The sequence below is a fragment of the Balaenoptera borealis genome, assembly GCF_965194805.1.
Source record: "Balaenoptera borealis genome assembly, chromosome: 1".
NCBI lineage: Eukaryota > Metazoa > Chordata > Mammalia > Artiodactyla > Balaenopteridae > Balaenoptera > Balaenoptera borealis.
Genome location: NC_138860.1, coordinates 158,722,811 through 158,737,429, shown reverse-complemented (window position 1 = coordinate 158,737,429; position 14,619 = coordinate 158,722,811). Strand labels below are relative to the sequence as shown.

Sequence of the window (14,619 nt, the reverse complement as noted above, 5' to 3'; positions counted from 1 at the left end):
TGTACACACACAGCCTCAGCGGTTTCCTCTGTCACTTTTAATGAAGACATAAGGAGTGAGCAGCCTCCACAGGCTGTATTCCCAGGCCCCCACCACCCTGACCTTTGGCCAAGAAGCTCCTACTTCAGTGTGGGGTGGAGAAGGAGGGAGCCTGGGTCCACAGTGACAGATTATTGCTGACCTCTTCAGTGTGAGGAAAAAGGCCACAAGACCCTGGTGGGGGCCAGCCCTGAGTGCTCCTCTCCCACGTGTAAGGCAGGGAGGGGGAAATAAGTGTCCAGCCCTTTCAGCCCCTGGCTCTGGAATGGCAGAGGGCAACGAGGCCATGTCCCTGGGGCTGGCCAGGAGAAGAGGAATGGAAGCAGTGGTCCCTGTGTACCAGCTGTGGGGAGCAGAGGGCCTGTACCCTGCTCAGTCCTGACCACATAAGCCCTGGTCACAGGTGTAGCTGGGGAGGACAATGACAGATGCTGCCAGAGGTGCAGTCCTGAGGCACTTAGGTGGGCGCCTAGCTAGGCCATGTTTCTCAGTTAGCCTTGACTTTGGCAGTACCTGGAACTCCATTTTGCTGAAGTACACGGGGCAGCCGCTTGCCTTTGGTGTAAGACTGATACCAGAAATTGGAGAAGAGCAAGAAGAAGATGGTGCCGTACATCCAGATGAGGTGGATGATGATTGGATACTGGTAGTTACAGCTGGGCATGAAGTAGTACTGGGAGATGTGCAGCGAGACCAGGACAAACTGGATCTAGGACAGAAAGGCAAGGGTCAAAGGGCACAGTGAGAGGACTGGAGGGAAAGGGGGTAGAGAAACAGAATGCCGAGCAGGGAGGGCTGGGGTCAAAGGTGAAGTAAGCTGGCTAAAGGTAGGATCCAGACCAGAATGTTGAGGGGACGGTTGTAGGTCAGGCTCAGGCCCCTCACCAGCTGGACAGCTGTCATGTGCTTTTTCCACCAAAGGTAGGGCTGAGCCACAGGGCCAAGGGCAGACAATCCATAGTACAGGTACATGACGACGTGCACAGAGGAGTTGATCATGGCGTGGAAAGAGCCCATTCCTCCTGTGCATGGACAATCAGGACCTGAGTTGGGCCTCCGGTCCCCAGTGCCCGTCCCTCCTCCCCCAGTGGTCTTCACCACTCACCTGGGGCAAATTTTATCCCCCACCACCAGCTCCAGGGAAGCACTGAGTGGTGGAAGACATGTAGGAAGGTCACCTGTCCATCTTTCTTCCGGAGAATAAAGATCACCTGAGAGAAGAGTGGGGTAAGGGGTTTCAGAGGCAGGGCCTCTCACTCCTTTCTCCCCACAAGTTCTCGAATCTCATGTAACTACTCACCGTGTCCATCAGCTCAATGAACTTGGAGAACAGGAAGAGCCAGGCCACCCGAACCATCTGTAAGAAGTCAGGGCAGCCTTAGGACCGCCAAGAGCCTCTAAACTGGCTCATGAGCACAGGGCACGTCCAAACTGCTCCTATCCCCAGGTTGCTAAGGACCTGGCCTCCGTCCCCACTTACCCTCAGTGCCTCTGGGTTGCTGGAAAAGTCCACTGGGTCGCAGCGCCAGGTGTAGGTACTCAGCCAGCCAGACATCAGGAACTATGAAGGGGTGTGGATTAGACCGCCAGACTTCCCTCCCTCCCCCAAATCTCTTCTGTTCTCTAGACGGAGAAATAGAGCTGAGCCTCTCTGGAAAGGAGATGCCATGCTCTGGCCCCAGGGCCTGCCCCTTATCCTGCCGGCAGGAATTAAAGCCTAGGCATCCTGGGGGCCCACCTCATAGACGATGTAGAGGGAAAATGCCACCAGTGAGAAGTTGTAGACAACCATGAAGCTGCGGAGCTGGAAGGGCTTCCGATTGGCCATGACGCGAGGCCCAAGTGAAAGAACGAAGTACACGTAGGTCAGGAGGATAGAGGTCATTAGCAGGGGGGACCCCATCAGAGGGTAGCCCTGGATCCGGGGATCTGTAAATAAGGGTCAAAGGAGTCAGGAAGGGTCACAGAGTCCAAAGGGTCCCCACCAGGTGTGCAGACATGAGGTCAGGTCACAAAGGGTCAAGGGATTTGAAGGGACTCTCCACCATTAGGAGACAGCCCTAGATCCAGGGATCCCAGGGTGGGAGGGAGAAAGGGTTGGAGGACAGCATCTCACCTGCATGCTTCATCATCTCCTGGTACAAGTTCACAACAGCCTCCATCCTGGCTAAGGACTCTGGCGAGGTAGGGAGGATGGGTGTCAGACAGGGCCGACTGTGCTCCCCCATCCCCCCAATTCCACCCCTGACCCACAGACAGGACACAGACCAGACGGGACAACCCCAGCAGCTCACTGCAGAGAGGACAGAGCAGTGAGAGGAAGGAATTGCTGGGGACTAGGGTGAGGAGGAGGCCGCTTGGGGTGGGGGGCGGGGGGCGGGGTCTGCTTCCCGCATACCCTGCCTGCCTGGGAAGGGCTCCTCCGCCCTTCCTCTCCACACCTTCCTCGCCCCTCCTCACGCTCTGCTCCTCTCCAGAGATTTTCACTTCCTGACCTCCCCTCCCTTCTTCCACAAGAGGACTCTCAATGTCTGGTCTCTTTCCAGAGAGTCTTCCCTCCTACCAACAGGGGACTCATCTCCAGACGAACCTCCTCTCCCTTCCTCGCCAGTCCCTCACCTCCCCAGCCCTGGGGTCTTCCTTCTCTCCAGGGATCCCCCCCCTTCAACTTCTCCTGCCCCATTTCAGGATGCACATCTCGCGGGATGGTCCCTCCTGTCCTCTCCCCTGCTGAGTCACCCCCTCAGGCTCTCCTCTGCCCTCCTTGGCTCTCACCTCCAGCCTCTCCTCTCGTCTCCAGCGCTCTCCTCTCACCCTCCCTCTCCAGGAGCCTGGCTCTTTGAGACTCCTGCCCTGGCGGCTCCACCTGTCTGACTAGATCTGGCAGCAGCCCCGCCCTCTGCCCACCCCGCTGTACTGCACATGGGGTGGAGGGTGGGTCCAGGCCACAGGTCAGTACCTGGGGGACCCACCAGGATTGAGAAAGCCAAGTAAAGCCCAGGACTCACCACCCACCCACCCCAGACCAGTCAGATGAGCTAAGCTTCTAGGTTTTGGCTAGAAACCTCCCAGGACGCCAGCCCCAGGCCTAGCCTTGGCCCAACGAGAACTGCTGAAAACCCACACCCAGCATCCCCTCCTAAATTAGGCATAGATTCTCAGTTTGTCCTACTTCAGAATGGGTACCGTCACCCTTCTCTCCCAGGGAGGGGCAGGGAGTGGCATGTGAGGAGGTGGGGCGTGGGGGAGGTCTCAGGAATCTTGCCCTCCCTCAAGGAGGGGGTCGTAATGGGCTAGGCCCTCTTCCCCTCAGAGCCTGAAGGCATGTCGGGGGAGGGCTCACAGGGACACAAAAGCCTTGGCCCAGGCGGAGGCAGTCCTGGAGGAGCAAGACGTTCCCCCAACAGCCAGGACAGGAGATGCTCTGCGAGCTGCCTGCACTCTGGTCGGCCAGGCTCCCTCTACCCAGAGAAGCACCTGTGCAGGTACTAAGTGAAGAACACACCTTCTGACACAGCTACGGAGGCTGCACACGCGCCCCTCACACACACATGTCACAGACGCTCCCCCAACTTCCTTGCCGACCCACAACTGCTCCACCAAGGTCAGGCTCCAAGTCCTCCCATACACACAGCCCCTGTCACAGCTCCCCGCCACCAACGACAACTCGCCAGTGGCTATAGCACACACGTGCACGCAGAGCCCACCTGGCTCCTGCAGGCTGCAAGTGCCCTCCTCTGACACTCTGACCACCCGGACAAGTCTTCATGGACTTTGACATGCATGGTCTCTAACACTCAGGCCTGCTCCTAACTACGTTCACACTGGCAAACACACCCAAACACTCACACACACTCCTTCACAGGACCCGCATTACCATGTGCAAGTGCTTGTGCTCAAACGCAGGTTTCCTCACACGTCTGAGTCTCAGATGAATGTGGTCACATACAAAAACTCACACAGCCCACCTGCAGGTGAACGAACCCAACATCACCCACACTGTGTGCAGACATATACCTGTCCTGGGTCAGGCACACCCACAGCTCTCTTTTCACGGATGGCAGTCACCATTCTTCATTGATTCATTCATTCATTCATTCATTCATTCACAATCAGACTTTTGTTGGCTGCTTATTCTGGGGTAGGGCCTACCCAGAGGCACGTGCTCTAACACACAGTTCCTCCCCGACCCATGTGAGCTTGCCAGCTTGTTATCTCCCAGGCTCTCTCAGCCACCATCCCCAAGTTCACCTCCCCCCAGCCCACACACGCATGCACCCTGGAGGTCAGGGGTGGCTCGAGGCTTCTGGAAGGACCTCTCCCCAAGTTTGAGCAGAATCTGGGTGTGTCCCCAGTGGGGGAACTCAGTCTGGTCCTTCCTTCCTTTCAGATGGATGGAAGGGAAAGGCAGACAGGCAAAGGAAGGGGGCGGGGGCGGTGCACAAGGGCGCCAAGGGGAGGAAGGAGTAAGAGGGGGAGAGGGGCAAGAGAAGGAGGTGGTAGAGGAAGGCCCAGGTTCAAGCAAATGGGGGCCCGGCGGGAGGGAGGCTGCTGGGCAGGCCCAGCCCCGGAGAGCTGGGACCTCCCACCCACCCTCCCCAGGAACGGCCTCGCCCACAGCCTGGGCAGGGCAGGGCAGGGCAGGCCGGGCGGCCCAGCGGGTCAGGGGCCTGAGCACGTGGCAAGCCCGCCGTGGGAGGTCCCGACTCACCAGTGGGGGCCAGGCGGGCAGTCGTGGAGGGCTCGGGAGGAGCAGGGCCGGAGAGGTGTCCCCAGGGCCAGGCTGCCTGCCACTTCCTCATCTGCTGGGCCGACTTTCTGTCACCAGAGGGGGAGGGGGCGGGCCTGGTGGGGGGCGCCCGCTGATTGGGCCGCGGGCTGAGGCAGGAGGGGCCGACCAGCCCCGTCTCTGCTCAGCCCGCGGGGTGGGGGCGGGCCGCCGGGCCCTGGGCAGGAAGCACGCCCAGCCCCTGCTCCCCACCCCTTCCCGCCGCATCGCCTCCCGTCTCGGTCAGCTCGCGCAGCCTGGCCCCGGCTCGCCCTAGTTGCACCCTGCGCCTTCCTGACGTTCGGCCCGCGCATGGCCTCATTCTGGGCTCTCAGGGGGTTTATCCACCAACAAGACCAATACAGCTTCTTTCGTGGCCGGTCCACCCGGCCTGGGACCCTGGGAAAAGTTCCAGGGTCAGCCTTCCCCGCAAAGAGCTCCCTCTCTAGATGGTGGGACCGGAGGGGTGGGCTGCAGGTAGCCTGTATGTGTGCGGAGAGCGGACTCGGGGCAGCGGGGAGGTCTCAGCCCGAGGGAGAGGCTGCGCGGAGAAGCCTTCCCTACCAGACCAAAAACTTGGATGAGCCTAGCGTTAGGAGTTGCTGAGAGGATTGTGTGGACTGGAGGTGGGAGAATACAATAGCCTGGGGCAGCAACAGTTAGTGAATCACTGGCTACACTGGCCTTCAAGGTAGTGAAAGGAAAAAAAGGGAAGTGAAGGCGGCTGTAGCTGAATGTAGCAGGTCTTGAAGGACAAATGGAGCAGTTTGGTTTATTCTGGAAGCAGAGGAGAAACTGATGAGTTTTGAGGAGGCTATAATCAGACCTGTATTGTTAAATATTCATCACATTTATCGACCACCTACGGGGTTAAGTGCTGGTGGCACATCAATGAACAAGGCAGGTGCCGTCCCTGCATGGGGTTTACTGTCTAGCCCAATCACTTTGCTCTGGCATCCAGTGAGATGAGGGTACTGGGGGGGAGACCAGGTGAGAGAGCACCCTGACCTAAGAAGGTTTGGAAACTGACGGGATTGGAGAAGCAGACACTGGAGATTTCCCCAAGACAGCTGGACCCTCTCTGTACACTTAGCTGCGAATCTGGCTCCGTGCGCTCTCCCCTCCCTCCTCCATACACTCACCAACTAGACTGAACTACTGGGGGTGAGGACTAGGTTTCTGCGAAATGAAATCTGTATCTCCAGCAGCTCCTGAAACTGCTAATAACTGCGTACAGGATTGTATGATGTACACGTGGAATTCAGAGGAGGTGGTGGTTTGGAAGAAACAGTGTATTCGTCCGTGGTGGGATCTAGCTATGTGGAAGTTTAGGCTTAGAGTTAAGAGGTCAGAGCCAAAGTACAGCTATGATCTAGCCCATTAGTACCTACGCTTGAAAGGAAATGGCAAAAGAATTCAACTATTCAAAAGGCTCAAACTTCTTAGCATGGTACACGAAGGGCTACCTGATCTGGCCCTCAGCCTCCCATTCTACCAGTGCTATTCTCCTGGGCCACGTCCTATGCTTCAACTGTTCCCCAAGGATATCAGCGTCTTTCATATCCCCCCACCCCTCCAAGCCTTGTCTCCTAACTCAACACAAGATACAAGCCGCTCACCCAGGCAATAAATCAGTCCCTGCCTTCGCTTCCACAATCTCCCTGCAATGCAATTATCTGCATGCCCCCTCACTATGTTTTAGTTGTCTCTGTACCTCTAGCATCTGGCCTAATGTCAGACTCATTTGACCCTCCACAATGTTTGTGGAATATTAGAGTGAATGAGAAATATGAGAGGTAGAAGAGAGGTCAAGGGACCCAGAGTCAAGTGGGGAAAACGTTAAGAATTCAAAAGACTTTCTACTTCCCTTGGGGTGGCACTATCTGTTGAGTCAATAAATATTTACTGTGTTAGGTATACTTCAGTGGCTTTGGGGGTCACACGTAACTCCAAAGGCCTGAATTTAAATCTTCTAGTTAGTACCTATATGACTTAATGTAGGTGGCCGAACCTCCATAAAATGTGAACAACAGTACCTGTCTCATAGGATTGTTGTGAAGATTAAAGGAGATGACCCATGTAAAGTGCTCAGCACTGCTTCTATCTTGACATATCATAGACAAGGGGGGAAGCAAGAAGGTATATACTTGTATGTAGATTCATGAGCATTCATTTAACAAACATTTCCTAAATGCTTACTGTGTGCAAAGCACTGTTCAGAGAGCACTATTGAGAGGTTTTGGACTAAGTGTCCATCTAGAGACGAACAAAGTAGACTATTATAAACGATGAAACAGTTCCAGAGGTCCGTTGGAGATAGAGAACTTCAACTATCCATTACTCACCTGGACCACACGGGTAAATGACCACAGCAATTCCTCAGTAAATGCCCACTGACTACATGAATGAACATGCCCAAAGACTCACTTCCTTCAGCTTTTGTCCTAGTCCTAGGAGAAAGCGTCTTCAAATATCTGATATACACCACCTACCCAGGTCCTACAAGATGGTATCTCCATGGCCCTGGGGTTACTGCAAAATACTCACAGTCTAGACGAGAAGACAGACATATAAATTAACGATTTACAGAAGCGTGTGGTGAGTATTCCCACAGAGATAAACCCAGAGAGTTAAGAGAGCACCGAGGGGGGCAGCTTACCCCAAGGTGGGGATTAGTTCTTGAAGGCTTCAAAGAAATGACACCAAAGCTGAGCATTAAAGGACGCTTTCTAGAAGGCAGGGAAACGTATTCCAGGAAGAGGGAAGCATGTGTGTGAAGGCGTAGAAGCAGGAGATGTGGCAGGTTTGGTGTGGCTCCAGCCCAAAGGTCGTATAGGTAAGGGGGAAATGTCAGCAAGAGTCAGTTATGAAGAGCCCTGTATGCCTCGCTTGGTAAGAAGTTTGGATTTAATTGTTTATCTTTTTCAGCCCTGGCTACACACTAGAATCACCTGGGAAGTTTTAAAAATATCAGTGCCTGGCTCTCATCTCCAGATTGATTCTAAGGGTTGTTTTTAATGGGAAGAGGCTCGAGTGTGTTTATGTGCTGTGTGAAAGACAATGAGATCCAGCACACACGGAGGGGTTAACCTTTGGCTCGAGAGAACACCTCACAGGCTGAAATATACAGAAAAGAAGGATAACTTTGTCAGTGGACTGGGAGGAAATGGGACCATTTGGGACCTGCAGAGAAGCTAGGATGAAGGCCTTGGAGGTAAGAGGGTCCGCAGAAGCGTACCTACGCCAGGGGCAGGCTGATGAACTGGAGAAGCTGAAGGGGTCCAGGAATTGTCTTGATAAGGATAAAGGCCAGGTGTGCGTGTGGGTAGGGAAGAATAGGCAGTCCAACAGCTGAAACTCCCCCTGAAATACCTGGCACTTTCCTGACTAACGGGAAGTGACGTGACAACCTCCCCTCGGCCCCATCCTCTCTGACTCACATCTCACTCACGGCTCTCTGAGGGGCCTTTCTCCATCCTCTTTCCCCAGAAGATAAACTACTGATTTACCATCTCCAAGGTTCAGCCTGAAAACCACCATCTGTATGAATGCTAACAACTCTGTTTCCCCGATTATGCAGCTTTATATGTTTCTGCAGGAAAACTAAAGGTAAATGGGATCACAGAAGCAGGAAAAAATGGGAAAAGGTATGCCTGTATGTGCATGAGTGGGTGAGGGAGGGAGCAGGTGAAGCCGTGGAGGGAACAGGGCATGGGAGACGCAGGGGAACCGGCTGAGAACAACAGGCACTGAGGGTCGAGGCTGAGAGACAGCGGGAGTGGCAGGTAGAAAGGGAAGCAGCCTCCCAGGGCCTGTGTCAAGCTTCTCCCTTCCCCATCCTGTAAAGGACAAAGGGCGCTTTCTACACGGTACCCACACAGAGGAGCTGAGCAGAGGGCTGAGTCCGTGAGGACAGGGGGGTGAAGACAAGGGTGAAGGGCTCATCAGTTAATCATTCTGCAGGTCCCTGGGCCTTAGCTCGCTAGCCTCCTCTGCCTATGGCTGGGACCTTGGCGGAAGGAAAGACATCCGGCCAGCAGAAGAGAGACACTGCATGCAAACAGTCATCACACCATCTGGAATTTGGGGATTGCCTGGACCCTTGAGAGGTCAGGGGCAAGGTCTGATCCATCGTAGGTAGCCAGTGCCAACGCACTATGGGTATCGTTCAGTGTTCACTGAACTGAAGTAAAGAAACTCAGCTTGGGGGAGAGGGCTGTGATAGAATGTGCAGGAAGAGCTCTGGAGAGAGAAAAGGGAAGGCTTTTGGTGAGGGGACAATCCAGGGGAGGTTATCAAGATGGAAGAAAGAGAGTTAGCAAGATCTGGAAGATGTGGGAGAAGGGCCAAAAGGGGAAAAGAGGAAACGCAGCTTACTGTTCAATACTTTCTCTGGCAAGTATAGGGCCAGCTACTTTCCATATGCTCTTATGGTTCAGTCCTGTAAGGTAAGTACTATTATCACTGCTTAACAGATGGAAAAAAAACGAAATCAGAAAGGGTGAAGGATTTTCTCAAGGTCACAAAGCAAGTGAGGTGGAAGCAACATAGATGTTCCAAGCTGAGGAAAAACTGTGGACAAAGGGATGGAGGGAGGGAGGCACAGGACGGGAGTAGAGAATTGCAAGTGATTCTGTTTGGCTAAAGGATATGGTGAGTGAAAGGCCTTCATATGCTAGGTTAAAAAGGAGGTTGGCCCCAAATCATGAAGTGTTTTAAATGAAAGAATGAGGAGTTTTATTTGTACTGGGATGTCCCTGAAGATTTTTAAGGGGTTGGTATGATCCCCATTGTTATTGATAAAGAAAAACCTGGTGAGAGTGAGATTATCAAGAGGAAAGCAGAGGAAGGGAGAGCAGGTGGAAGACCAGCTCAGAGGCACAGGTGTGACACAGTGAGGGCCTAACCTAGAGCAACGGAGTGAGAAGGAAGAAGAGGGGATAGAGCAGAGAGAGGACCCAGAACTGACAGCAAGGTTGGCACGCTGGATAATGCAGGTGGAGCAGGATGGAGGAAGTGAATGCAGTTTGGGACATCCGGAGTTTGAGGAAAGATGGCACATTCCTCAGGCAATCTGAAACACAGTACTGTAAGCTTAGGAGAAAGGATGGGGTTCAGGGGAAAAAGTATCTGCGGATTGTCTGTAGAGATGAAACCACACAAAGTGGACCGTAGTAGCTGTAGGTCTGGTCGTATACAGATACTGTCCCATCCCCCCGCTTTCATTTCCTTTAAGGAATTCCTGTCCCGCTCCACTGGCCCTTTAATCATGGTGTTCTCTCCACTTCCCCCAATGCTCCAAATGGCACAGAATCCAAGCAGCAACAATCAGAGTTCTTTCATGGGATGAGCTATTTGCGGTAGAGTGGAGAAACGCAGAGACAGAGAGCCTAGATGACACTGGAGCCCCTGACCCACCTGGAGCTGGTCACCCTTCAACTCCACATCCGCATAATCCAAATCCAGTTGGGTCTCTCTCTCTCTTTTTTTTTTTTTTTTCAGTTAAGCTAGTTTAATTGTAATATGTTGCAATCAAAACAGTCTAATATACCATGTGATAAAAACGAGATTGCTCAGGAGAGAGTAGGAGAAGAAGAGAATAGTATTAGCATTTCAGTGCTAACTATATGCCTGGAGGCCCTTGTGTGCTCTTCTAAGAAGCTTGGACTTTATCCTGTAGAAAATTAAGAGCTATTTAAAGGTTTAAATCGAATTTTAAATATGCTCGGTGGAAGGTACCTTTCTGAGGTCAGTGCTATAATCCCATTTTACAGAGGTAGAGATTGAGGTTCTTGGAAGTGAAGTAACTTGCCTAAGGTCACACAATGGATAAGTGTCCAGCTCAGGTATAATTTAAGAGTGGTCAAGCGTACAGGGGAGGAGGTGGTAAAGACTTTACCGAAATAGGTGCCACTGGAAGGATGAATTGTTCACTAGGTGAACAGGGGTTTGGAGCAGGAAAAAGAGAGGGCAGACATACCAAGGAGAGGGCAGAGCATGTGTAAGGTATGGAGGTGTGAGACAGCACCTGACCTGCAGGTGTTGCCGACAGCTTAGAGTCCAGTGGCAAGAACCAGGAAGTTGCCATGGCAAAACAAGGCCTAAAGCACTGGTGGTGAGTGTGAGGAAGAGGCAAGCATGGAGCTCTGGTTTGCGATACCCAGTGAATCACACAGCCACCCGTGAAGACCTGAGCCTGGATTGAGTAAGCACAGACAGAGGAGAGGACACATCCCAGCTGCACAGAGAGACCTCTGAGTGGTGAAGGGCCTCCTTTAGAGAGGGGATGTAGGCAGACTGTGGAACTGAGTCTTCAGCTGGTGTGGACAGGGAACAGACCCAGTTTAGAAGGGAGGAAAAGGAACACTCCCAGTGAGGGAGCTTGTCATCTGATCTCAAATCAAAATCACACAGCTTAAGAGATCAAACTGGGCTTTAATAGAAGAGTGTAGGTGACAACTAAGTGCGAGAAAGTTCACACAACTAGATTTGAAAATGACTTATCACATCAGGCAAACCAATATAAAAATGTTCCAGTGCCTGCTCTGCACACCGTGGGGGATGAAACGTGCCCAGAGGGTCTCTCCTGACACGTGAGCATAGCTGTATGCACAGACGAGCTGCAGAGGGAGGAAGAGTTACCTCCTCGTAGAGGGACTGGTCAATCATTGATTTAAGCAACAACTACTGACAGCAGGCTTTGAGACACTACTCTGAAGACAGTTAATATCTATTGAGCTTCTACTATTGTCAGGCACACTATTCTAAGCACTTTGTATGTATTAATGTATTTAAACTTCACAGCATCTCCCAAAATAAGGAAACTGAGGCACAGAGAGGTAAATCAACTTGCCTAAGGCCACACAGCTAGTCGGTGGCACGGCTAGAATTTGAACCCAGGCAGTCTGGCACTAGAAACTGCTCTTTTAACCAAAATGCTACATTATACTCTCTCTCCAAAGTCAACCTAATAATAATAATAATAGCAGCAACTACCACTTAACGTGTTTATGACGGTCCAGATGCCATAGTATACCAGGCATGCACATTGCTTGCCGAAGATCATACGGCTCCTAGACGGAAGAACTGGATTCAAACCTTGGCAGTTCAGGGTGCTTGAACTTGGGGGACAGTAAAGAGCAGCAGGAGCTAGAATAAGTTTGTACAAATGTGGAGCGGAAGATAGGAGGTCATGGACCTTACCTGGTGGGAGCGGCACTGGGTTGTAGACAGACTGGGTGGTTGGAAAGCTTCCCAGAGGAGTAACTCGTGAGCTGAATTTTGAAAGATTAAGATTGAGTATTCATCACAGAACGATGGGGCAAAATGTTCCACGCAGAGGGAACAGTGGGACTAAAGGAATGGAGTCTGTTACATTCAGGAAACTTCAAGCAGTTTGAAGTGGGTGTCAGGACAATACAGAAAATAAGTCAGAAGTCAGGGGCTAGATCACACAGAATCCTACTTGCCTTTCCAGGAAATCTAAGCTGTTTTTCAAACTTCCACTGAAGTAAATGTGAAAAAAAAAAAAAAAGGAAGAAGAAAGAAATATCCCCAGAGAATCCCAAAGGGCTAATCCCAAAGGGCTAATTATGAAGTCCTTCAGACTAGTAGGAATTCTTTGAAGTCTATTTTCTCTTACTGCATGAATGATAATTCTGCATTCTGGGGCTTCCCTGGTGGCGCAGTGGTTGAGAATCTGCCTGCCAATGCAGGGGACACGGGTTCGAGCCCTGGTCTGGGAGGATCCCACATGCCGCGGAGCAACTAGGCCCGTGAGCCACAATTACTGAGCCTGCGCGTCTGGAGCCTGAGCTCTGCAACAAGAGAGGCCGCGATAACGAGAGGCCCGCGCACCGCAGTGAAGAGTGGCACCCACTTGCCGCAACTAGAGAAAGCCCTCACACAGAAACGAAGACCCAACACAGCCATAAATAAAATAAGTAAATAAATAAATAAACCCAAAAGTTAAAAAAAAAAAAAAATTCTGCATTCTGTTTACATTATTTACCCTCGAGTAAAATGGGCATTCCAGGATGATTTTTTTTTTAATATTTATTTATTTATTTATTTAGGCTGCTCCGGGTCTTAGCTGCAGCACGCGGGATCTTCGTTGCGGCATGCGGACTTCTTAGTTGTGGCATGCGGACTCTTAGTTGTGGCATGCATGTGGGATCTAGCTCCCCGACCAGGGATCGAACCCAGGCCCCCTGCATTGGGAGCGTGGAGTCTTACCCACTGGACTACCAGGGAAGTCCCTCTAGGATGATTTTTATCCTGCGACTTTCAGTATGCCTGGCACACTGCCCCTACCAACCTGCCAGGTATGTGGACCCCAGTTTGAGAAACACGGGAAGGAAACGATCAAAAGGATTTTAATCAAGGGAGTAATGTGATCAGACCTGCAGTTTAGACAGATGTATCTGGCAGCCATATGGAAGATGAGTTGGAGTGGGCAAGACTGGATACAGGGAGTCTGAACAATACTTTTAGGGTGAGAGGCCCAGAGCCTAAACTGCAGGGCAGGATCCTGGGGAGACAGAAATGACAGGATTTAGTATCTGATTGAGTTGGTGGGGGGTGTTTAGGATGGCTTCCATAGACCTGGCTTAGGTCACACCTAGGATGTTGGAAAAGAAACAGGTTTGAAGGGAAAGATGATTGGATTTGGACAGTCAGAACCTGAGGTACTCGCGGATTATATGGGCAGAGATACCCAATAGGTATCTGCAAGTCAGCAAAGAGGGCTGGGCTGAAAATAAAACCTGTTTGAGTTATGTACATAAAGGTGGTGGTCACAGAGAGAGCAGGTAGAATAAGAAAAGAGGGTTAAGGACAGAGTACTGGAGAATAACAACATTCAAGAAGCAGGCAGAGGGGGACTTCCCTGGTGGCACAGTGGTTAAGACCCTGCACTCCCAATGCAGGGGGCCCGGGTTCCATCCCTGGTCAGAGAACTAGATCCCACATGCATGCCGCAACTAAGAGTCTGCATGCCACAACTAAGGAGCCTGCCTGCCACAACTAAGACCCAGCACAACCGAATAAATAAATAAATAAATAAATAAATGCTTTTTTTAAAAAAAAAGAAGCAGGCAGAGGGACAAAAGGCCAAAAGCTGCAGAGAAGGAATGGCCAGAGAGGTGGGAGCCGGTGAAGGGCAAGAGGTGAAAAGTTAATGGCCAGCACTGTTAAACACCATGGAGATAAGTAAGAAATATAAGGACTGAAAAAAGTCTGGATTTAGCCATCAGGTCAGCAGTGATCTGAGACAGGGTAGTTCCCGAGGAAGGGTGGAAGCGGGGCTATAGAGTGAATGTGAGGTGTGCAGGAAAATGGTAGGCTCTGTATTTCACGAGCGTGGCTGTGAGTCAGTGAGTGGGGACATGGGCTCAAGAAGGACTAACATGGAAGGATACTAACCAGGGCCATGAAAATGGGTGCAGCCCAGAAAAATTAGTACACAAAAAGAAATAAGGATGCTCTACATTTGGGGTGTGGGCCAGAGAAGATGAAGAATCAAAATGACCATAAACTAGGGAAATTCGGGTGAGAGCCAGGGAAGGCAGTGGAATGGCAGAGGGAAAGCGGGAAGGGGAGCAGCCTAGGGCTCCTTGGATTTGATTCAGTAGGGAAGGTTATCATGACATGGAAAAGTATAACTTACTGCTTTTATGGGGGAGTCTCTCTGGTACATATATCTTGCCCAGGGGAGAGAGGGGGATACCTGAGTGGGAAGGTGACTTCTGGCATTCAATGCATTTATCTCTGTGGTAACTTACTACCTCTTTGATGAATTTTCACTAAAGAAC

General features: G+C 51.6%; 1 protein-coding gene across 4 annotated transcripts; it reads right to left on the bottom strand.

Annotated features, from left to right (window-relative positions):
* Positions 1 to 17: 17 nt before the first annotated feature.
* On the bottom strand, positions 18 to 4,925 carry ELOVL1 (ELOVL fatty acid elongase 1). Of its 4 annotated transcripts, XM_082344954.1 has the most exons (9): positions 4,751 to 4,884; positions 3,917 to 4,007; positions 2,156 to 2,215; positions 1,778 to 1,968; positions 1,520 to 1,600; positions 1,340 to 1,396; positions 1,145 to 1,250; positions 925 to 1,061; positions 18 to 748 (listed from the first exon to the last, which is right to left on the bottom strand). In XM_082344954.1, exons 3-9 carry the CDS (start codon positions 2,199 to 2,201, stop codon positions 527 to 529), a joined length of 840 nt encoding a protein of 279 aa, XP_082201080.1. In that variant the 5' UTR covers positions 2,202 to 2,215; positions 3,917 to 4,007; positions 4,751 to 4,884; the 3' UTR covers positions 18 to 526. The 4 variants fall into 4 exon arrangements, with proteins under 4 accessions (XP_082201080.1, XP_082201079.1, XP_082201081.1 ...); XM_082344953.1 differs by lacking the exon at positions 3,917 to 4,007 and having other exon boundaries at positions 4,751 to 4,925; XM_082344955.1 differs by lacking the exons at positions 3,917 to 4,007; positions 4,751 to 4,884 and adding an exon at positions 2,815 to 2,879.
* Between the last annotated feature and the right edge of the window lie 9,694 nt (positions 4,926 to 14,619).

Excerpts from the sequence above, each read along its gene's own strand:
- ELOVL1 (XM_082344953.1), bottom strand. The coding sequence starts at position 4,841 with ATGAGGAAGTGGCAGGCAGCCTGGCCCTGGGGACACCTCTCCGGCCCT. Across the intron at positions 1,969-2,155 it reads GGAGATGATGAAGCATGCAG|ATCCCCGGATCCAGGGCTAC; the intron begins GTGAGATGCTGT and ends CCTTATTTACAG. Across the intron at positions 1,601-1,777 it reads CCCTCTACATCGTCTATGAG|TTCCTGATGTCTGGCTGGCT; the intron begins GTGGGCCCCCAG and ends ACCCCTTCATAG.